The sequence below is a fragment of the Scyliorhinus canicula genome, chromosome 7 (assembly GCF_902713615.1).
Source record: "Scyliorhinus canicula chromosome 7, sScyCan1.1, whole genome shotgun sequence".
Lineage (NCBI taxonomy): Eukaryota > Metazoa > Chordata > Chondrichthyes > Carcharhiniformes > Scyliorhinidae > Scyliorhinus > Scyliorhinus canicula.
Window position 1 is genome coordinate 207,672,481 of NC_052152.1, and position 23,251 is coordinate 207,695,731.

General features: G+C 54.6%; 1 protein-coding gene across 1 annotated transcript in view; it reads left to right on the plus strand.

Annotated features, from left to right (window-relative positions):
• LOC119969170 (DENN domain-containing protein 3-like) overlaps window positions 1-23,251 on the plus strand; it is a 112,616-nt gene that overhangs the window by 20,663 nt on the left and 68,702 nt on the right. Inside the window, exons 3-9 of the mRNA XM_038802406.1 lie at window positions 1,353-1,602; window positions 6,322-6,437; window positions 7,829-7,971; window positions 15,759-15,870; window positions 18,519-18,638; window positions 20,247-20,465; window positions 22,413-22,525. Of these exons, the coding sequence (XP_038658334.1) occupies window positions 1,353-1,602; window positions 6,322-6,437; window positions 7,829-7,971; window positions 15,759-15,870; window positions 18,519-18,638; window positions 20,247-20,465; window positions 22,413-22,525 (1,073 nt within the window). The remainder of the gene's footprint in view (window positions 1-1,352; window positions 1,603-6,321; window positions 6,438-7,828; window positions 7,972-15,758; window positions 15,871-18,518; window positions 18,639-20,246; window positions 20,466-22,412; window positions 22,526-23,251) is intronic.

Below are 23,251 nucleotides of genomic sequence, written 5' to 3' on the forward strand. Positions count from 1 at the left end.
AGCAATGATCTGATTGAAAGGTAGAGCAGGCTGGAAGGGCTGAATTGCTGATTCTTGCTCCTAATTCCTATGTTCCTAAGGAGCATCAGGAATATAAGTGAGAAGGTAACGCCATTAGGCTCTACCAGGACATTGAAGCTGAACTGGCAAGGAAGCGGGCAGCGTTTAACAAGGCCAGAGCTGCCCTGTATAATAGTGGAGTTTGGTTTGGGATGGCAAACCCGATGTGGCTCCGAGTGACCTTTGAGACAAAGGACTATTATTTCAATGCGGCGAAGGATGCGGACGCCTTTGTGAAAACACGTGCTGGGTTCGAGTTGATTGTGTTGTGTGAGGTTTTCAGTTGTTGGGGGTGGGCAGGTGGACGTAGAGAGTTAATGGGATGCCTTGTACACGTTAGCATTTCTTTGCCCTGAGGTAAGATGATTGTTGAAATGTTAGTGGGGGGGGGGGCTTAGTGTTACGAGTTGTGTTGTTCTTTACACCATGGTTGTTATGGGGAATATATAACCCCCGGGTGGAATATGTTTGATGGGGTTTTGTTCCACTTTGTGTCAGCGGTCTGGGAAGTCATTTCTTTTTCACCCTGGGTGGGGGCCGCCCTGCTCGCTGAAGGGTTAGCTCGCTAACGGGATCAAACTGGTGGGGGTAGCTGCAGCTCATTATATTAGTTTAGTTTGGGATAATGAGCTTAGTGTTTTCATTTTATTTGGGGTTAGGGTTAGTAGAAAGAGGAATTGATTTATTTGTTGTCGTTGATATATTTGGCTGTGGTATTATTTGAGGATGGGGAGGTGGGGTGGAGCGGGGGTACATTATAACCATCTCAAGCTGCTCTTTTTCCTCACCTCAAGTGGAATTTCTGCCTGTGCCCCATCACTGAAGGTTTCCTATTTTCTGCCAAACACTTCTCTTCACCGGCGATGAGAATGCTTCTCCCCGATCTGGGGGAAACCTCTCCTCGTGCCTGTCTCACGCTCTCTGGAAAATGGTCATCCTTTCGATCCTCTCTGACCTTCAGCCTTTGAACTCTCTCAGGCGCAGTTCGTTCTCAGGATCTAAAAGCTCACCTCCCTTTCCTCACCTTGCGCTGTGGGCTGAACCGTTGACAAAATCAAAACATTCTGATGAAAGGGGAGATACTCTTGAGTCGTGTTTAGCACAGTGGGCTAAACAGCTGGTCTGTGATACAGACGAAGGCCAGCAGCGCGGGTTCAATTCCCGTACCAGCCTCCCCGAACAGGCGCCGGAATGTGGCGACTAGGGGCTTTTACACAGTAAAAGGTTATTATTATTATTATTTATTGTGCCACTTTGTTTATTTTCTGTTCTTAATGATATGCCTTGTGCAGGATGTACAGAACGATGGCACAGGGCCGACAGATGTCACCCCAGAGATTTTGTCCATTCACGCGCCGCCATTCGTAGGGCCTCAAGCAAGTTCCCTCGCCCATTCCCAGAGCCCTTTGAGAAAGCCAGAGGAGATCATTGGGCCAACTTTCGCTTCGGGACAGCTCTTTGGAAACATGGAACTTTTTAAGGAGCACCTCAGCACTCCGAGAGGAATCGAGCTGTGTGGGCTGCCAGAGCTGTGTTTCCCAGGTGGGTTTGTGTTGAGAACTCCCCTCTGAATGGAAGTGATGGCTTATGGCAAAGCCTATCTGCTGGCCATTGAATGTTGCTGCAGTTTCTCAGGGGTCGGCGCTTCCAGCTGGCGTATAGGGGGAGTGGTTTGACCATTAACCCATGCCCCAGTTCACAGAGACTGATGAACAATCAGGGAGTAGTGCTCAGTGCTGGAGGTTTTCCCAATGGCAGTGGATAGAGGTGGAAATCAGGGATTGATCTCGCCACTGGAATCCCAATCGCTGCCCTGGATGAAGCCTGGGGAAAGAGCAGCAGGAGAGGGACTAATTAAATAGCCCATGATGGGGCACGATGGACTGAATGGTACTGTATCATTCCATCATTCTACTGAATAAGGTGGTACGGTGACGCAGTGGTTAGCACTGCTGCCTCACAGCACTGAGGACCCGGGTTTGATCCCGGCCCCGGGTCACTGTCCCGTGTGGAGTTTGCACATTCTCCCCGTGTCTGCGTGGGTCTCACCCCCACAACCCCAAAAGGATGTGCAGGGTAGGTGGATTGGCCACGCTAAAGTGCCCCTTAATTGGCTACTCTAAATATATTTTCCAGGGTCCCAGGTTCGATTCCGGCTTGGGTCACTGTCTGTGCAGAGTCTGCACATCCTCCCCGTGTCTGCGCGGGTTTCCTCCGGGTGCTCCGGTTTCCTCCCACATGTCCCGAAAGATGTGCAGGTTAGGTGGATTGGCCATGATAAATTGCCCGTAGTGCTGGGTGGGGTTACTGGGTTATGGGGATAGGGTGGAGGTGTGGACCTTGGGTGAGGTGCTCTTTCCAAGAGCCGGTGCAGACTCGATGGGCCGAATGGCCTCCTTCTGCACTGTAAATTCTATGATAATATATGAATGATATTCAGAGCCCTTGGCTTCACTTTGGTCTTTATTGTGTCCAGTGCGGTCCGCCCTGATGGAATGTGGTAGTATGTCTTGGTAACACTGTGATCAGTTCACAGACACCGTCAAGTCAAATCATTGCCAAGGCAGGAAAGCACTGACTTTTCAAAAATATTTTATTCAAGGCATTTTCATATAAACAAACAAAAGCAGAAGAACTTTATAAACAACCAACACCCACTCCCCCCCCCCCCCACTGCCCCTCCAATACCAGTCCCTTCTCACATCTCACCTTCCCTATTTTAACCCCCCCCCCCCATCTCCTCCCCGCGTTGACCCCTTAATCCTCCTTAAAGAAGTCAATGAAGGGCTTCCACCTCCGAGCGAAGCCATTGACCGACCCCCTCAGGATGAACTTGCCCTTCTCCAGCCTCAGGAATCCTGCCAGGCCGCTCACCCACACCCCCGCTTTCGGCTCCTCCATCCAAGTAAGGTCAGTCTCCGGGTTATCAGGGAGACAAGGGCCACAACGTCGGCCTACCTCGCCCCCTGGACACCCGGTCTTCCGACACTCCGAATATTGCCACCTCTGAACTCAGGACCACCTCCACCTCCAGCACCTCGGACACAACCCCTGCCAGAACCCCTTCAACCCTGGACACACCCAGAACAACACCCCCCCCCCCCCCCACACTGTCCACACCTATCCTTCATCCCCTCAAAGAACCTACTTATCCTCACTATCTATTCACAGTAACTTCATTGCTGTGTTAACGTAAGCCCACTTGTGACAATAATAAAGATTATTATTAGTTATGAGCCCTCTGTATTACATTAAACTGGATGAGTCATAACCTCACACAAATCAAGGACACACTCACCCTCCGCAGGGCCTCTGCCCACGTCTCGGCCCCACTTCCCTGCCCAGCTCCTCCTCCCACTTGAACTTTATGTCCCCCCCACCGGGGCCCCTCCCAGTCCATCCGCTCGTTATAGACATCGGATACCTTCCCCTCCCTATCCCGTCCCTCAACATCACTTTGTCCTGCAACCCCAGAGCCGGCAGCCCAGGAAAGGACGGCACCTCGCTCTCTTCACAATATCCTGAACCGGCAGATACCTAAAACCGTTCCCCCAGGGCAACTCATACTCTTCCTCCAGATCCCCCCAACTCGCAAATTTGCCCCCTATGAACAGATCCCCAAATTGATCAACCGCTATTTGCCGGCCCCAAACCTCACCTTGACCAGGTTGAACCTAACCTTCCTCTTTGCCAGTTCTGCACCCAGGTCCTGGTGGACCCACAGCTCATTCCCTTCCCTGGTACACTTCCTGGTCTGCCTCGCCCATTGGAGGATCTTCTCCTTGTCCAGAAAGTGGTGCAACCACACCGCCATCGCCCTCGGCGGCTCGCCTGCCTGCAGCCTCCTCCTCAGTGCCCTGTGAGCTCGGTCTATCTTCAGGGGCCGGTCAAAGGTCCCCTCCCCCATCAGCTTCTCCAGCATCTTAGCCACAGACACACTTGCCTCTGCACTTTCGATGCCTTCAGGCGTTCCCATGATCTGAGGTTTTGTCTTCTCGAGCGATTCTCCAGATCCTCCACATTGTCCTTCAGCCTCTAATAGAACGATGTCACCAGCTCCTCCTGTTATTGTTCTTTCAGATGCTGTTCCCCTTGGTCCATCTTCAGTGCAAACACCAAGAGTTCAGCATGCCCTTCCTGTCCAATAAAGTTCAATACAAAGAAGGACAATTAGTCATGTAGATACAGGCATTATCCAGAGAACTCATTAATAACAAGAACAGAAAAACAATCCTCTCCCAAACCCCTCTCACCCCAGCTCTTCTGCCCCTGTTCCCTCTGCCCCGTGCCCTCTGCCCCATGCCCTCTGCCCCTGTGCCCTCTGCCCCTGTTCCCACTGCCCCATGCCCTCTATCCCTGTTCCCACTGCCCCATGCCCTCTGCCCCTGTGCCCTCTGCCCCTGTTCCCACTGCCCCATGCCCTCTGCCCCATGCCCTCTGCCCCTGTGCCCTCTGCCCCTGTTCCCACTGCCCCATGCCCTCTGCCCCTGTGTCCTCTGCCCCTGTGCCCTCTGCCCCTGTGCCCTCTGCCCCTGTGCCCTCTGCCCCTCTGCCCTGTGCCTCTGTGCCCTCTGCCCCTGTGCCCTCTGCCCCTGTTCCCACTGCCACATGCCCTCTGCCCCATGCCCTCTGCCCCTGTGCCCTCTGCCCCTGTGCCCTCTGCCCCTGTGCCCTCTGCCCCTGTGCCCTCTGCCCCTGTTCCCACTGCCCCATGCCCTCTGCCCCTGTGCCCTCTGCCCCTGTGCCTTCTGCCCCTCTCTCCTGTGCCCTCTACCCCTGTGCCTTCTGCCCCTGTGCCCGGTGCCCTCTACCCCTGTGCCCTCTGCCCCTGTGCCCTCTATCCCTGTGCCCTCTGCCCCTCTGCCCCTGTGCCCTCTGCCCCTGTGCCCTCTGCCCCTGTGCCCTCTATCCCTGTGCCCTCTGCCCTGTGCCCTCTGCCCTGTGCCCCTGTGCCCTCTGCCCCTGTGCCCTCTATCCCTGTGCCCTCTGCCACTGTGCCCTCTGCCCCTGTGCCCTCTGCCCCTGTTCCCACTGCCCCATGCCCTCTGCCCCTGTGCCCTCTGCCCCTGTGCCCTCTGCCCCTGTTCCCACTGACCCATGCCCTCTGCCCCTGTGCCCTCTGCCCCTGTGCCCTCTGCCCCTGTGCCCTCTGCCCATGTGACTTCTGCCCCTCTGCCCCTGTGCCCTCTGCCCCTGTGCCCTCTGCCCCTGTGCCTTCTGCCCCTCTGCCCTGTGCCCTCTACCCCTGTGCCTTCTGCCCCTGTGCCCGGTGCCCTCTACCCCTGTGCCCTCTGCCCTGTGCCCTCTGCCCATGTGCCCTCTGCCCCTGTACCCTCTATCCCTGTGCCCTCTGCCCCTCTGCCCTGTGCCCTCTGCCACTGTGCCCTCTGCCCCTGTGCCCTCTGCCCCTGTGCCCTCTATCCCTGTGCCCTCTGCCCCTCTGCCCTGTGCCCCGTGCCCTCTGCCACTGTGCCCTTTGCCCCTGTGCCCTCTGCCCCTGTGCCCTCTATCCCTGTGCCCTCTGCCATTGTGCCCTCTGCCACTGTGCCCTCTGCCCCTGTGCCCTCTATCCCTGTGCCCTCTGCCCTGTGCCCTCTATCCCTGTGCCCTCTGCCCTGTGCCCCTGTGCCCTCTGCCCGGTGCCCCGTGCCCTTTGTCCCTGTGCCCTGTGCCCTGTGCCCTCTATCCCTGTGCCCTCTGCCCTGTGCCCTCTGCCCCTGTGCCCTCTGCCCCATGCCCTCTATCCCTGTGCCCTCTGCCCCTGTGCCCTCTGCCCCCGTGGAACTGATATTAGCTCTGGACTGGCGGGTCTTTTTCTTCATGGTATTTCTACAAAACGTCAAATTAAGGATGTAATTATCAACTCTTCTACTCCCAAGACCCTCCAGTTTTGTTCTTATTGCTGTTTCAGAGAAGATGCACAATATTTCTATTTTAATTTTTTGTCTTATTTTGTTGTTCCTCTCTGTCCTGTTGTTCCTCCCTCTCTCTCCCTCTGTCTCTCCCTCTCTCTGTCCCTCTCTCTCTCCCTCACTCCCTCTCTCCTCTCTCTCTCCCCTTTATCTCTCTCTCTCTCCCCCCCCCCCCCCCCACCCCCCCTCTCTATCTCCCTCTCTCCCTTCTGCTCTCTCTCCCCCCTTCTCTCTCTCTCTCTCTCACATCCTCTCTCTCTGTCCCTCTCTCTCCCTCTCACTCCCTCTCTTCCTCTCTCTCTTTCCCTCTCCCTCTGTCTCTCACTCTCTTGGTATCACACTTTCCCAGATGGATTTCAGCTTCAGTTGGAAGAACAGGACGAGTCTTTCCATTTCCTGGTTCTGACGGATATCCTGGGGAACAGACAGCAGGGAGTGGTGCTCCACATTCTCAGAGAGATAAAGGTGAGAGTTTGACAGACTGCCCTCTGCAATATGTTTCCTGTGCAATACACAACCTAGAACGGAGATTTTCCTGTCGGATTAAGGACAGGGAGTTTCTGCAACAGGTTCAGAGGCTGGAACACAGTCAGAAATATCAAAGTCAGTTATCCAATCACAGGTTCCGCTATTCCATTTATAAACCATTCCAACACTTTGCTTGGGATTATTTTGTATTTTAACTATGAAAAGAATAACTCAGGTCCTGCTATTAAGGAATATGTAGCCAAGGTGGGTATAGGAAGTTAAGATTCAAATTAGCCATAATCTAATCGAATCAAGTGCCAGGGACCCGGGTTAACACTGCTGCCTCGCTGCGCCTGGGACCTGAGTTAACACTGTAGTTTCACAGTGCCGGGAGCCGGGTTAACACTGTTGTCTCACAGTGCCAGGGACCCGGGTTAGCACTGCTGTCTCACAGTGCCAGGGACCCGGGTTAACACTGCTGCCTCACAGTGCCAGGGACCCGGGTTAACACTGCTGTCTCACAGTGCCGGGGAGCCGGGTTAGCACTGCTGTCTCACAGTGCCAGGGACTCGGGTTAACACTGCTGCCTCACAGTGCCAGGGACCCGGGTTAGCACTGCTGTCTCACAGTGACAGGGACACAGGTTAACACTGCTGTCTCACAGCCCCAGGGACCCGGGTTAACACTGCTGTCTCACAGCCCCAGGGACCCGGGTTAACACTGTAGTCTCACAGTGCCAGGGACCCCGGGTTAGCACTGCTGTCTCACAGTGCCAGGGACTCGGGTTAACACTGCTGCCTGACAGCCCCAGGGACCCGGGTTAGCACTGCTGTCTCACAGTGCCAGGGACCCGGGTTAACACTGCTGCCTCACAGTGCGAGGGACCCAGGTTAGCACTGCTGCATCACAGCGCCAGGGACCTGGGTTAACACTGCTGTCTCACAGTGCCAGGGACCCGGGTTAGCACTGCTGTCTCACAGTGCCAAGGACCCGGGTTAGCACTGCTGTCTCACAGCGCCAGGGACCAGGGTTCGATTCTGGCCTTGGATGACTGTCTGTGTGCAGTTTGCACTTTCTTCCTGTGTCTGCGGGTTCCTCCCACAATTCAGATGTGCAGGTTAAGGTGGGGTTACGAGGATAGGGTGGGGGAGTGGGCCTAGGTAGCAGTGCAGACTTGATGGGCTGAATAGCCTCCTTCTGCAGGGACTCTATGGACATCTAGTCCTGCAGGAGAAAGTTAATGGTGAGGATTGGGGTGGGGGGTGGGGGGGGGGGGGGGGGGGGGGGGGGGGGTTGAGGGCGGGAGGCATGGGGGAAGGGATGTGTTTTGGTGAACTGGAATCATCAAATAGCTGCAAGTGTCTGATGTGATGATTTTGCCTTTGCAGGAAAGCGATCTTTATCAGGCTCCTCCAGAGGGCTCAGAGCAGGCTGAGTTCCCTTCAGAAACTTTCAGTGTCCTGGTCCCCTATGGAATCTGTGTCATCACCAAATTTCCATATTACACTGTGCTGAAGGATTGTCTTTCCTGGTAAGACACTAACATTAGGGTGATGCTCTCGTCAACAGAGCCCACAACAAACACCTAGAGAGAGAAACTGAGTTCATGACTCTTCACCAGAACTGGGAAAAGTTGGAGAGGGAATAGGTTTTCAGTAGGTACAGAGGCTGGGAAATGGGGCAACAAGAGGAAGGAAGAAAAGAGAAGGTAAAAGGCAGGAAAGATTAAATGACAAAGAGCTGATTGTGCAAGGCAAAATGAGATGGTTAGTAGGACGATACAAATGGTGGGTTTGTATAAATGACAATAGCAGAAATATTACGAGCACCTGCTATTATCACAAAAGGGGACAGCGGTTATTATCTGAAATTGTTGATTTCAATGTTGAGTCTGGAAGGCTGGAAAGAAAAGGGACGAAATTCCCAGCTCAGCACGCGGCGTGGGAGAATTGCGAGAGGGCCTCCCAACATTTTTTACGCCCCCCTGGTGCCCCCAGCGATTCTCTCTCCGCGCCCCCCCCCCCCCACCCGCCCCCCCGCCCCGGCTCGGAAAAATCGCCGCTCGCCGTTTTTCACGGCGATCGCCGATTCTCCGAGCCCGATGGGCCAAGCGGCCGGCCCTTCACGCCCGTTTCACCACGGCAGCAACCACACCTGGTCGCTGCATTCGTGAAACGGGCGCCAGATGCCCGTTTGGGGCATCTAAGGGTCCGATTGGCACGGGAGCACACGACTGTGCTCGGGAGGGGACAGGCCGGCGATCTTGCCACGTCTTGCCGGGCGGCTGAGGAGAAAGACGGCCACCGCGCATGCGCGGTTCGCGTCGTCTGCGCGATGAAGTAATCCGTGCATGCGCGGGTTGGAACCGGCTACCCGCATGCACGGATGACCTCACAAATGCGCCGTTTTGTGCGTCATTTCCGGCGCGTCAAGGTCGTGGCCAGGAACGACGGGGGCCCGCTCCTAGCCCCCCGGGTGGGGGTGAATTAGGTGCGGGGAGCGGGCCCCGAGGCCGTCGTGAACCTCGGCCGATTTCACGACGGCCATCCCGATTTTTATCGGGAGCGGAGAATGCCGCCCAAGATACTGTTCCTTAAGCTTCGCTTGAACTTCAGGGAACTTGTGACTGTTGGAGGGCAGAGGGAGTAGAGAAGAAAGTCCTCGCTTTGGGGTAGTATCAAGAAGTGGAACTAATGGCCCGAGCCCAGTGTTTGGGACTGAGAGAAATGGCTACGGTAATCTTCCCAATGTTTAACTGGAGGAATTTGGGACTCGTTCAGGATGTGCAGTGGGGCACATGCTAATGATAAGGATAATGATGATCGCTTATTGTCACGAATAGGCTTCAATGAAGTTATTGTGAAAAGCCCCTAGTTGCCACATTCTGGTGCCTGTTCGGGGAGGCTGGTACGGGAATTGAACCGTGCTGCTGGCCTGCCTTGGTCTGCTTTAAAAGCCAGCGATTTAGCCCAGTGTGCTAAACCAGCCCCGGAATGCTGATGGTAGTTAGTAAAATGCACAATTGAAGGGTGTTGTTTAATTAAGTACCTAGAGCACTTATAAAGAGAAGCTGCTGGGGCACTGGGGTAGCAGGTAGGAAGCAGACAAATGTAACGGTGCATCTGTAAATGGACCCAATATCAAGAAAGGTATTGGGAAGTACTTCACTTGGGATCGGGGATCAGGTTCGCAGCGGAGGAGGTCAATAAAAATACGGCGTAGAGGCAGAGCTGCATGTTGTCAGTGTGCGCACGGAAGCTGGCCTCACGTTTCGGACCATGTCACCAAGGGGCAGGTGTAGTGCAGGAGGGGAAGAGGGCTGGGGGGCAGATTGTTACGGACCGCCAGAGAGAGGTGTGGGGGTTGGAAGGGACGGTGTTATGGGTGGTTCTCGAGACAGATAAGATTGAACCAAAAGAGGTCAGTCCCACCCAACTGGGCAACAGTGGCGAGGCGTTTGAGGAGGATGGAGCGCTCAGCCATGTCGAAGGCCATAGAAGGTTTAACACAGTAACAGTCACACAAAGCATCATTTGTGTTTGATAAAGGCCATTTCAGTGCTGAGTGTGACACGGATGTAACCCGTTCCGGGGAAAGTTAGACAGGAAGGCGGAAAACCAGGTCAAGGGCTTCGGAAAGGAAGGGAAGGTTGGACTTGGAGTCATCGTCTGACGCAGACCAGATAAGCAACTAAATCAAAGATATTGGTTGCAGGTTGAAAGCGATAATGAAAGGCATGGAATTGGCAATATAAATTGCAAAATCACTTTGATATTCAGGGTCTGGCAGCACAACCCCCAGAAATCAGGGGAACTTCACAATTGTCTCTGTATGGAGGTTTTCCTGAATGTTAATCCTCTCCCTCAGCTGTCAGGAAACTGTAGAGTCTATGACATGCCAATTCAGTATCGCAATTAAAAAGCAGGATAGGTTCCTGACTGAATCGTTATCATTTCAGAAAGCCTCATGTTAAACTGAGTTATTTATATGAATATGTGAAAAACGTTGGAGAGGAAAAGACCAGCTGTCTCACCCAGGCTGTCCTGCAGAAATGTGGGGCGGGATTCCCCATCGGGCGGCTAAGTGTCGACGCCGGCCTAAAAACGGGAGTGTTTTACTCCGGCCTCGGCCCCCGTTCCGGGACCCTTATCTGCGGCCCACAGCGCGATAGCGCAGCCGCTCCAGCTGCCGATCCTGGTGTGTACCCGGCGCCACAGGGTCCGCACGTACGCAGTTGGGCTGGCGCCAACTAGCGCATGTGCGGAGGTCTTTTTCCGCGCGCCGGGCTACAGGAGCCAGCGCGGAGGAAAGGAGGCCGGGGGGGTAGAGAGGCCCGCCCCTGATCGCGTGCCAGGCCACGATGAAGGCCCCCCCCCCCCCTGGGGCCGGGACCCCCCCCCCCCCCCCCACAGGCCCCCCCCCCCCGGCCCCTTCGACGCCGAGGTCCAGCCGGCTCAGAGGCTGTTGGAACGGAGCCTGTGGGACTCGGATTTTTGATGACGGCCGCTCAGCCCGTTCGTGCGGAGAATTGGTGCACCGGCCCGGGGCGGAGAGTCAGCGCATACCCCGACCGGCGCCGCGCCGACCACGCCGGCCCCAATGGCGCTGATTCTCCGCTCTGCGGCCCGCTGCCGATTCTCCGACACGGCGGGGGGTCGAAGAATTCAGCCCTTGATCCCTCATGCAGCAGACTAGTCTGGTAAATGAGGGAATCTCACATATATTGGCCTGGATTCTCTGCAGCCTGCCGCTGGATGCAGCGGCGAATTGAAAAATTGGGACCCTGCCCGGCACCGGGACCCACCGGTCCCTCCCCCACCCCCCTCCCCCCCTCTCCGCTGGCAGCATCCCCCCCCCTCTCCGCTGGCAGCTTCCCCCCCCCCTCCGCTGGCAGCATCCCCCCCCCCCTCCGCTGGCAGCATCCCCCCCCTCTCCGCTGGCAGCATCCCCCCCCCTCCGCTGGCAGCATCCCCCCCCCCCCCTCCCTCTCTGCTGGCATCCCCCCCCCCTCTCCGCTGGCAGCATCCCCCCCCCCTCTCCGCTGGCAGCATCCCCCCCCCTCCCTCTCTGCTGGCATCCCCCCCCCCCTCTCCGCTGGCAGCTTCCCCCCCCCCCCTCTCCGCTGGCAGCATCCCCCCCCCACCTCCGCTGGCAGCATCCCCCCCCTCTCCGCTGGCAGCATCTCCCCCCCCCTCCGCTGGCAGCTTCCCCCCCCCCCCCCCCTCCGCTGTCAGCATCTCCCCCCCCCTCCGCTGGCAGCATCCCCCCACCTCTGCTGGCAGCATCCCCCCCCTCTCCGCTGGCAGCATCCCCCCCCCCCTCTCCGCTGGCAGCATCACCCCCCTCTCCACTGGCGGCATCCCCCCCCCCCTCTCCGCTGGCAGCATCCCCCCCCCCTCTGCTGGCAGCATCCCCCCCCCCTCCGCTGGCAGCATCCCCCCCCTCTCCGCTGGCAGCATCCCCCCCCCCCTCCGCTGGCAGCATCCCCCCCCCCCTCCGCTGGCAGCATCACCCCCCCCCCCTCCGCTGGCAGCATCCCCCTCCTCTCCGCTGGCAGCATCCCCCCCCCCCCTCAGCTGGCAGCATCCCCCCCCCCCTCTCCGCTGGCAGCATCCCCCCCCCCCCGCTGGCAGCATCCCCCCCCTCCGCTGGCAGCATCCCCCCCCCCTCTCCGCTGGCAGCATCCCCCCCCCCCCCTCCGCTGGCAGCATCCCCCCCCCCCCTCCGCTGGCAGCATCCCCCCCCCTCTCCAATGGCAGCATCCCCCCCCCTCCGCTGGCAGCATCTCCCCCCTCTCCGCTGGCAGCATCCCCCCCCCCCCTCCGCTGGCAGCATCCCCCCCCCCTCTCCGCTGGCAGCATCCCCCCCCCCTCCGCTGGCAGCATCCCCCCCCTCCGCTGGCAGCATCCCCCCCCCTCCGCTGGCAGCATCCCCCCCCCCCCCCCTCCGCTGGCAGCATCCCCCCCCTCTCCAATGGCAGCATCCCCCCCCCCTCCGCTGGCAGCATCTCCCCCCTCTCCGCTGGCAGCATCCTCCCCCTCTCCGCTGGCAGCATCCCCCCCCCCCGCTGGCAGCATCCCCCCCCCCCTCTCCGCTGGCAGCATCCCCCCCCCTCCGCTGGCAGCATCCCCCCCCCCTCTCCGCTGGCAGCATCCCCCCCCCTCTCCGCTGGCAGCATCCCCCCCCCCCCTCCGCTGGCAGCATCCCCCCCCCTCCGCTGGCAGCATCCCCCCCCCTCTCTGCTGGCAGCATCCCCCCCCCTCTCTGCTGGCAGCATCCCCCCCCTCTCTGCTGGCAGCATCCCCCCCCCTCCGCTGGCAGCATCCCCCCCCTCTCCGCTGGCAGCATCCACCCCCCTCCGCTGGCAGCATCCCCCCCCCTCTCTGCTGGCAGCATCCCCCCCCCCCCCCTCTCTGCTGGCAGCATCCCCCCCCCCCCCTCCGCTGGCAGCATACCCCCCCCTCTCCGCTGGCAGCTTCCCCCCCTCTCCGCTGGCAGCATCCACCCCCCCCTCCGCTGGCAGCATCCCCCCCCTCTCCAATGGCAGCATCCCCCCCCCCCCTCCGCTGGCAGCATCCCCCCCCCCCTCTCCGCTGGCAGCATCCCCACCCCCTCTCCGCTGGCAGCATCCCCCCCCTCTCCGCTGGCAGCATCCCCCCCCCCCTCTCCGCTGGCAGCATCCCCCCCCCCCCCCTCCGCTGGCAGCATGCACATGCGTGGCCAGGGACCCGGCCAATCACCGGGAGCTTGCGGCGCGGGAGCTGGGAGTTTCACCCGGTGCTGCTGCTAGCCCCTCACCGGTCCTGGAAATTCTCCGTTTCAGCCGCCATGTAACCACTGAATCCAGCCCATGGTCTCCCAAATGGAGAATCTCATCCACTGCATTATGTGGTGCTGTAAGGGTTAAAAGCCTGGGATAGTGTGTGTTTGACTGCTGCAACAGTGTTTGTAAAACACCTGGCGGGCAGGAGACAGCCAGGCATTTTTGCAGCCAGAGGTGTAATTAAAGCATCATAAACGTTTGGGCTAATGGACCTTTATTTATATTAAGAGAATTCCCGTCAGAGTAGTTAATGAAAGATATTGGCCGGAATTCTCCAGACGTTGGAATTCACTTTTCCCGCCGCAACGTAGCCCCATCAGCGATTGTGCGACGGCATGGGGCGGTTACAATGGGAAATCCCATTGACTATCAGCGGGAACATAGAATCCCACCATCAGCAAGCGGCGCGCAGCCAAGAAAGACGCGGCTGGAGGGCCGGATTATCCAGCCCATTGTGTTCAGCTGAGTAAGATGATGTGGTTAATGGGAGGAGCCCAGGGTGAAGCAGTCAGGCGGGTTGAGAGTTTCAGAGTTTTAGTTTTTGACTGGAAGCTGAGCTGAGAGGGTTTCTGATGATATACAGTCAGAGATTCTGCATTATTCTGAAAGGGGGTCAGCTCTCTTTCTTTAAATGATCTCAAAATATCTCTCTTTCTCAAAGTACTCAAGGCACCTCCGTACAACAAGTATTCCTGAGTTTGCTAACTGTATTGAAAAGTGGATTGGGATCTGAGATGGTTCTGTTGATTGAATGGAAGTAAAGGTAGCAGTTAAGGGTTATTGTGTCACTGTAGCGATTAGCATTGTTTAAGGGGTAATTGCCAGCTATTTTCTTGTGTGATGTTAAATATATTTTAATTACTGTTTCAGTAATAAAGTTTGTTTCAATATATCATATCCCTATTTTGCATAATCAGTCTAGGAGTGAAGTAGCCTTTCCTCACAGTCTTACAAAATTAAAATTAAATGTTGGGGTTTCTGCCCAGTGTCTGAGCCACCTTTGGGATCTGATCGGGGGTCATAATACTAGTCACACTCTCCAACCTGCTCAGAAATCTACTGAAAAGATTGAAAAATCAGAAAGCCATGGACAATAAAGGAGGAAAATCTATAAACTGAGGTTCCAAATGCGTTTCAATTATTCTAATGACAAACTTGATTCAGTTGGGTTTAGATTCAAGCCAGAGTCAGACATATTTCAATACCCTTTTGTGGAAAGAAGTGCTTTTTCATTCCTCTGCTGAACATTCCTAACTTTAAGTTTAATCCCCTTGTCCGAGAGTCACCGCACTATAGCAACTAGATCTTCCCTAACTACCCACATTCAAACCTGCAATTGTTTTAAATAGCTTGATAATATTAGCCCCCTGCGACCAAATATCGAGGGAATGTCTGTAATTCATGATCTGTGGCTTACTTGGGACAGTTCTGAGAAAAAATGGAAGGGAAATATTTCCATGAACCTTTCGGCAACCCAAGACACCCTAAAGCACTTTGCAGTGTTGACAAATGTTAACGAGGATTCCAGGGAGAATGCTACTGCCCTTCCTCAAAAATTGTCCTCCACTTCCACAAGACACTCCAAGCAAATGTGTTGTGCATTTCTCTTTTTACACAAGTGTGTGACTTTGCACGAGTGTGTGTATACGTGTATGTATGTGTGAGAGAGAGAGAATATTCTTAAGGTTAATACATAGCACAATTCATATAGAATATCGAAACAGGAGTATAACATTGTTTTTTGGGCATGTTCTATCATTCGACACCTCTCTTCTCCTTGAAGACACTCCTATCACTTTGACTGAATGTTTGTGGTGTTCTTTGTTTTGCTAAATTCAGAATGGTTGCGTAGTGGTCACAAAGACCAGAAAATAGCTTCAACTTGAACAAAGCTATAAATTTATTAACACTACCAATTTGGATTCAACACGTACTCCTAAATAATACACAGTTGATAATTAACTTATAATCTACACTCACCTACAACAAATCACTACACTATAATAAACCATGATCTGCTCTTACTCACACTATCTTTCCTTAAGTCTATACTCTAGCTACCTCCTTCACTTCTCTCCCCACAAGGTTTAGCATCAATGTCTTATATACTTGTAACTCTAACTCCATCTAGTGGCTGATCTAGACATGTCATTAACCTTTCAGTTCTTACATTTATGATAATACTACAAGCCCTACTATCTCTCTCTGTTGCTCCGTGTGCAATTTTGTCTGAGATCACATCTGCAAAGTGTTGTGGCATATTAGAACATAGAACATAGAACAGTACAGCACAGAACAGGCCCTTCGGCCCTCAATGTTGTGCCGAGCCATGATCACCCTACTCAAACCCACGTATCCACCCTATACCCTATATTCTGCTGTGTTAAAAGTGCTGCAGGTTTAATTTGTTCCAGGGCCTTCGGCATCACTGACCCTCCTGCTGTCTTTGCCAGTTTGTGGCTGCCAGTAACACCCCTCCACCTCCTTCTCCTCAGCCTGCTGCTCGACCTGAAGTCCTGCGGAGAGAGAGAGTTTGAGATGAAGGTGAAAGAATTTGCTGCCCAGCTGGCTCTAGTGCCCTGTCCACCGCCTGGCTCCCTTCAATTGGTAAGAAGTCGGTTCCAGAAATGCGGCATCATCGGGGTTTGTGTGCGTTTGTGTGGAAATGTGATTCTGTGGAATTCGCTACCCCAGCGTGCAGTGGATGCTGGGACAGTGAGTAAATTTAAGGAGGAGATAGACAGATTTTTAATCAGTAATGGGTTGAAGGGTTATGGAGAACGGGCAGGACGATGGAGTTGCGGCCAGGATGAGATCAGCTATGATCATATTGAACGGTGGAGGGGTCCCGAGAGGCTAAATTGCCGACTCCTGCTCCCAGTTCTTACGTTCCTGGAAATAACTATTCTGTCTAATTCCACCTTCCAGCTCTTGGTCTGTAGCCCTGTAGATAACAGCACCTCAAGCACAAATCTGAATTTAAGACACCCTTGGAAACAAAAAGGAGGCAAATGGCTGGTCTCACCTTGTGATCTTTTGCAGGGATTCTTGTCTCCTCCCTCAGTACCTCTCTCTGCATATCACCCAGCCTCTCTGCCCAAGTGGACAATCTGGGGCATTGTGGATAATCCAGGGGTGGATGCTTCAGGAGAGGATTGGAGGGGGAGAACAAGGGCAAGAAAATAAAGGTTGTAGAGATATTAAAGGATGTAACTGTCTGGAAAGGTCAGTCCGATCTCTTGGCAGAATAGCGTCAATCCCTGGACAGTTTGACGAAGTTCTCGGGCCTGTCATTTCACCCTGCCTCATGAGCCATGATTAACAACTCTGAGTGATGAGAGAGAGAAAGGATATGGGATGAAGGCAGGTGTGTGAAGTAAGGTTGTATCATCAGCCATTATTTCATTGATTGATAAAACAGGCACAGGGGCACCTTTGGAGCAAGCACGGTGGCACAGTGGTTAGCACTGCTGCTTCACAGCACCAGGGTGGCACAGTGGTTAGCACTGCTGCCTCATGGCTCCAGGGTGGCACAGTGGTTAGCACTGCAGCCTCACAGCAACAGGGTGGCACAGTGGTTAGCACTGCTGTCTACAGCACCAGGGCGGTACAGTGGTTAGCACTGCTGCCTCACAGCAACAGGGTGGCACAGTGGTTAGCACTGCTGCCTCACGGCTCCAGGGACCCGGGTTGAATTCCAGCCTCAGGTGACTATGCGGAATTTGCAGTTTCTCCCCGTGTGTGCGTGGGTTTCCTCCGGGTGCTCGGGTTTCCTCCCACAGTCCAAAGATGTGCAGGTTAGGTGGCTTGGCCATGCTAAATTGCCCCTTAGCGTCTAAAGATGTGCAGGTTAGGTGGGGTTATTGGGGTAAGGCGGGGAGTGGGGTTACGGGGATAAGGCAGGGGGTGGGTTTATGGGGATAAATTGGGAAGTGGGATTACGGGCAGAAGGTGAGGGGGTGGGGTTACGGGGATAAGGCGGGGGAGTTGGCCCAGGTAGCGTGCTCTTTCAGACTTGATGGGCTGAATGGTCTCCTTTTGCACTGTAGGGATTCTATGTGAAGGGGATCAAGAAGGTGGAGGTGGAGGAGCTCCAGCCTTTGCAATTGTCCAGCCAGTTCGAGATTCTTGCAGTTTGTATGAATGAATGCGGGGGCTTCAGAATGGATGATCATACTGACCATGACACCCTGGTACAGGAAAGTCATTGAAGCAAGAGGAATGTAGCAGTGATGGATCCAAGATTAAGAGTCCAGCTAGCTCGTGGCTAGAGTTTGGGACATCTGCTCCGGGCTGGAGAGGAAGCTGCACTGGGAGTGAGAGAATCCAGTTGGCATGGTCCGTTCATCTTGATACCAATGATAAGATGGACAAAGGGATCTGGGTGTCATTGTTGATAAGTCAATGAGTCACTTAAAACCTGATGGTGCAGCAAGTAATTAGGATGGTAAGTGGTATGTTGGTGCTTATTGCAGGATCAGAGTCAACACACCTTGTACAGAGCCTTGGTGAGACTGCACCGGGAGCATTGTGCTCAGTTTGGACTCCTTGCCTAAGGAACGCTATACTTACCACAGAATGCGTGCAACAGAGGCTGATTCCTGGGATGGCAGGATTGTCTCATGAGAGAGATTGAGGAGGGATTGAGGAGACAGGGTCTTCGCTCTCTGGAGCTTCGAAGAACGAGAGGTGACCTCATTCAAACAGACAAAATTGTTACAGGGCTCAACGAGGTAAATACAGGAAGGATGTTTCCCCTGGCTGCTGAGTCTCGAACCAGAATAAGGGGCACAATCTCAGGAAAAGCGGCAGGCCATTTGTGACTGAGCTGAGGAGGAAGGTCTTCACTCAGAGGCTGTTGAATCTTTGGAATTCACTACCCCACAGGGCTGTGGAAGCTCGGTCACTGAGCATGTTCAAGATGGGAATTAATAGATTTCTGGTTATTAATGACATCTGAGGCGTGCAGATAGTGTGGGAAAGTGGAGTTGAGGCAGATGATTAGCCGTTGAATCATGGAACGGAATTGAGAGGCCAAATGGCCTACTTGTTCCTTTGTTGCTGCCACTAGGAGAAAGCCCTGGCAACAGGATTGCAGCAGAGAACCAAATAAAGGTGATTCCCTGAGATTCTACTGGTCTATATTCCACTCCGGGGCCAGGAACATCCGGGTAAAATGTTTAATCTTTGGCAGTTTTATTGCTTTTTAACGTCTGACTCTTTCCTCACGGCCTCTCCTCCTTCCTGATGATCAGTGTTTTGAACTGGGGCCGCTCAGTATCATACTGTCCCCTCCGGAAGACATTGACAGTCCAGTTATCGACATCGGCCTACACATTCCGTTCCTCTGCTTCAAATCAGAAATCATACTGCAGGTAAATATAGTGTCTGTGTGTGTGTGTGTGTGAGAGATAGAGGGTGTGTGTGTGACAGAGGGTGTGTCTGTGATAGAGGGTGTGTGTGATAGAGGGTGTCTGTGACAGGGTGTATGTGTGATAGAGGGTGTGTGTGATAGAGTGTGTCGGTGATAAGAGTGTGTGTGTGGTAGAGGGTGTGTGTGTGTGTGATTGAGTGTGTGATAGAGTGTGTGTGATAGAGTGTGTGTGGGATAGAGGGTGTGTGATAGAGTGTGTGTGAGATAGAGAGTGTGTGTGACAGAGGGTGTGTCTGTGATAGAGGGTGTCTGTGACAGGGTGTGTGTGTGTGATTGAGTGTGTGATAGAGTGTGTGTGATAGAGTGTGTGTGGGATAGAGGGTGTGTATGATAGAGTGTGTCGGTGATAAGAGTGTGTGTGTGGTAGAGGGTGTGTGTGTGTGTGATAGAGTGTGTGATAGAGTGTGTGTGGGATAGAGGGTGTGTGATAGAGTGTGTGTGATAGAGTGTGTGTGTGGTAGAGGGTGTGTGTGTGTGTGATAGAGTGTGTGTGATAGAGTGTGTGTGAAATAGAGGGTGTGTGTGTGAAAGAGTGTGTGTACGTGTATGTGATAGAGGGTGTCTGTGATAGAGTGTGTGTGTGTCTCTGTATATGTGTGTGTGTGTATGTGTCTGTGATAGAGTGTGTGTGTGTGTCTGTGATAGAGTGTGTGTGTGTATGTGTCTGTGATAGAGTGTGTGTGTGTATGTGTCTGTAATAGAGTGTGTGTGTGATAGTGTGTGTCTGTGATAGAGGGTGTGTGTGTATGTGTCTGTGATAGAGAGTGTGTGTGATAGTGTGTGTCTGTGATAGAGGGTGCATGTGTGTGTAATAGAGTGTGTATGTGTGTCTCTATATGTGTGTGTGTGATAGAATGTGTGTGTGTGTGTGTTTGTGATAGAGGGTGCGTGTGTGTGTAATAGAGTGTGTATGTGTGTCACTATATGTGGGCGTGCATGTGTGTGTCTGTCTGTGTGTGTGCGTGCATGTGTGTGTTGTGTATGCGTGTGTGTATGGATGTGTGTCTGTTTGTGTGTGTATGTGCGTGGCTGTGTGTGTGTGAGAGTGTGTGTGTTGGGAAGGTGGAGTTACATAACTTTAAAGAATTCCCAGCACAGAAACAGGTCCCGCAGCCCCACTGATCCATGACGGAGTTTGTATTCCCAATGAACCTCCTCCCATTCCTCTTCCTCTCCTCTATCACCAAAACGTTCTATTCCATTCTCCCTCATATCTATCCAGCTTCCCTTTCACTATATCTACACTGTTCAGCTCAAGTGGAAATGCCTCTATGCCCGCACTATCAAACCCTTCCATCATTTCAAAGGCCTCTCGATTCAGTCTCACCTTCTGTTGTCCCAAGCTTTCCGAATAATCCTGACCACTCAGCTCTGGTATTGACCTGATGAATCTTGTTTGCACCTTAGAGAGTTGTCAGATGCTGATTGTGATTGGCTGTGGGATGCTTTGATGGGTTTTCACAATGGGTACAGAATGTTGGGGTTGGGGTTGCCTCCCCTCCCCCACCTCCCACCACACTGTTCACCGACTTTCCAATTTCTGCTTCAGATTCTGACCTACATCCTGACAGAGCGAAGGCTGGTTTTCTTCTCCACCAATTGGCCATTGCTGACCCTGGTCACCGAATGTTTTGTACATTACCTGCATCCTCTACAATGGCGGCACCCCTACATCCCAGTGCTGGCCAATCAGATGCTGGACCTGGTGATGGCACCCACCATCTTCCTCATGGGTTGTCACTCCAGACACTTCGAGACCATCAATGAGGTCAGTGTTGTCAATGTTGTCCATTACTAATTAGCGATCCCAGTAGGGCGTTGCGTGACGCTGGGGTTCGGGAGTTTGTACCCGAGTGTGGTAAAGTAACTGACTGCCTGGAAACATGTTCTGAATTCCCTGGAACCGGATCACTGCTTGGAGACCTCCCTTTAATTATTTTCAGGCATATTCTGGAGGCAGTCAGTAGATTAAACAGTTATTGAGGCATTGTGACCAACAGGAGGGTCATAGTCCCTCCTTTTCTTCAATTACTGTCCTCAGTACTGACCCATTGACAGTGCAGCACTCCCTCAGTACTGACCCTCTGACAGTGCGGCACTCCCTCAGTACTGACCCTCTGACAGCACGGCGCTCCCTCAGTACTGACCCTCTGACAGTGCAGCACTCCCTCAGTACTGACCCTCTGACAGTGTGGCACTCCCTCAGTACTGACCCTCTGACAGTGCAGCACTCCCTCAGTACTGATCCTCTGATAGTGCGGCACTCCCTCAGTACTGACCCTCTGACAGTGCGGCACTCCCTCAGTACTGACCCTCTGATAGTGCGGCACTCCCTCAGTACTGACCCTCTGACAGTGCAGCACTCCCTCAGTACTGACCCTCTGACAGTGCGGCACTCCCTCAGTACTGACCCTCTGACAGTGCAGCACTCCCTCAGTACTGACCCTCTGACAGTCCGGCACTCCCTCAGTACTGACCCTCTGACAGTGCGGCACTCCCTCAGTACTGACCCTCTGACAGTGCAGCACTCCCTCAGTACTGATCCTCTGACAGTGCGGCACTCCCTCAGTACTGACCCTCTGACAGTGCGGCACTCCCTCAGTACTGACCCTCTGACAGTGCGGCACTCCCTCAGTACTGACCCTCTGACAGTGCAGCACTCCCTCAGTACTGACCCCCTGACAGTGCGGCACTCCCTCAGTACTGACCCACTGACAGTGCTGCACTCCCTCAGTACTGACTCTCTGACAGTGCAGCACTCCCTCAGTACTGACCCTCTGACAGTGCAGCACTCCCTCAGTACTGACCCTCTGACAGTGCAGCACTCCCTCAGTACTGACCCTCTGACAGTGCAGCACTCCCTCAGTACTGACCCTCTGACAGTGCGGCACTCCCTCAGTACTGACCCTCTGACAGTGCGGCACTCCCTCAGTACTGACCCTCTGACAGTGCGGCACTCCCTCAGTACTGACCCTCTGACAGTGCAGCACTCCCTCAGTACTGACCCCCTGACAGTGCGGCACTCCCTCAGTACTGACCCACTGACAGTGCTGCACTCCCTCAGTACTGACTCTCTGACAGTGCAGCACTCCCTCAGTACTGACCCTCTGACAGTGCAGCACTCCCTCAGTACTGACCCTCTGACAGTGCAGCACTCCCTCAGTACTGACTCTCTGACAGTGCAGCACTCCCTCAGTACTGACCCTCTGACAGTGCAGCACTCCCTCAGTACTGACCCTCTGACAGTGCAGCACTCCCTCAGTACTGACCCTCTGACAGTGCAGCACTCCCTCAGTACTGACCCTCTGACAGTGCGGCTCTCCCTCAGTACTGACCCTCTGACAGTGCAGCACTCCCTCAGTACTGACCCTCTGACAGTGCAGCACTCCCTCAGTACTGACCCTCTGACAGTGCAGCACTCCCTCAGTACTGACCCTCGAACAGTGCGGCACTCCCTCAGTACTGACCCTCTGACAGTACAGCACTCCCTCAGTACTGGACCTCTGAGTTTCCCGAATTTTAATCGCGCCACCATTTGTGGTCTTGCGTTTGTCTGACAAGGTCTCAAACTCTGGATGTCTCTCCTTGAACCTTTCCACCTCTGTCTGCTCCCAGCCTGCCTCATTTTCTGACCCACGGTTTCTATTTGTATTCTGTGCTGTGAATATGTTTCTCGTGTCAATACAATAATCACTCTTGATGGTCACCATTACAGGTGGAAGAGTTAGTTCTGGTGGACGTGGATAACGGCACAGTCCTGACCACACAACATAAGGGGCTTGAGACCCCACAGCTGCCCACAGCTGTCGTAGATGAATTCTTAACCAGGTAAGGAGTGATTCCTGAGCTCCAGCAAAGTAGCTTCCTGAGGCGTCGTTGGCTGAGTCCTCGCTTGCTGGAAATTCAAAGTGCGGGTGTCATTGGGGGCTGTGTGTTGGAAGGACGGTACTTTCCGCATAATACTCTCACTTTCTTGACAGAGTTCCACCCCCCCGTAACTGGTCACAGGAAGCCAAACTGGCAGTCACGTGATCGGCTGATAGAAAACCCCGATCAGGAATCGGTGCAACAAGGACCGGGCGCGATTCTCCGATCGGGGGACAGAGTGTCCGTGCCGTCGTGAACGCCGTCGCGTTTCACAACGGCACGAAATGGATGCGGGCACTAGCGATTCTGGCCTCCACAGGGGGCCAGTATATCGCCGGAGCGGTTCACGCCGCACTTCCTGGCGCACACTGGGGTTAGCGCCAACCCGCGCATGCGCAGTGGCTTTACTGAATGCTCCGGCCCCAACGCAACATGGCGCGGGGGGTTCAGGGGCCCGACGCACAACAAAGTAGGCCCGGGGTGGAGAGGCTGGCCTGCCAATCGGTGGGCCTCGATCGCTGGCCAGACCCCATCGGAGGCCCACCCTGGGGACGGAGCCCCCCCCCCCCCCCCCACAGGCCGCCCCCCCGACCCTTTGCGCACAACTCCCGTCGGCAGCGGCCAGGCGTGTACGGCGCCGGCGTGACTCTGCTTTTTCCGTGCGGCCACTCGGTCCATTCAGGCCGA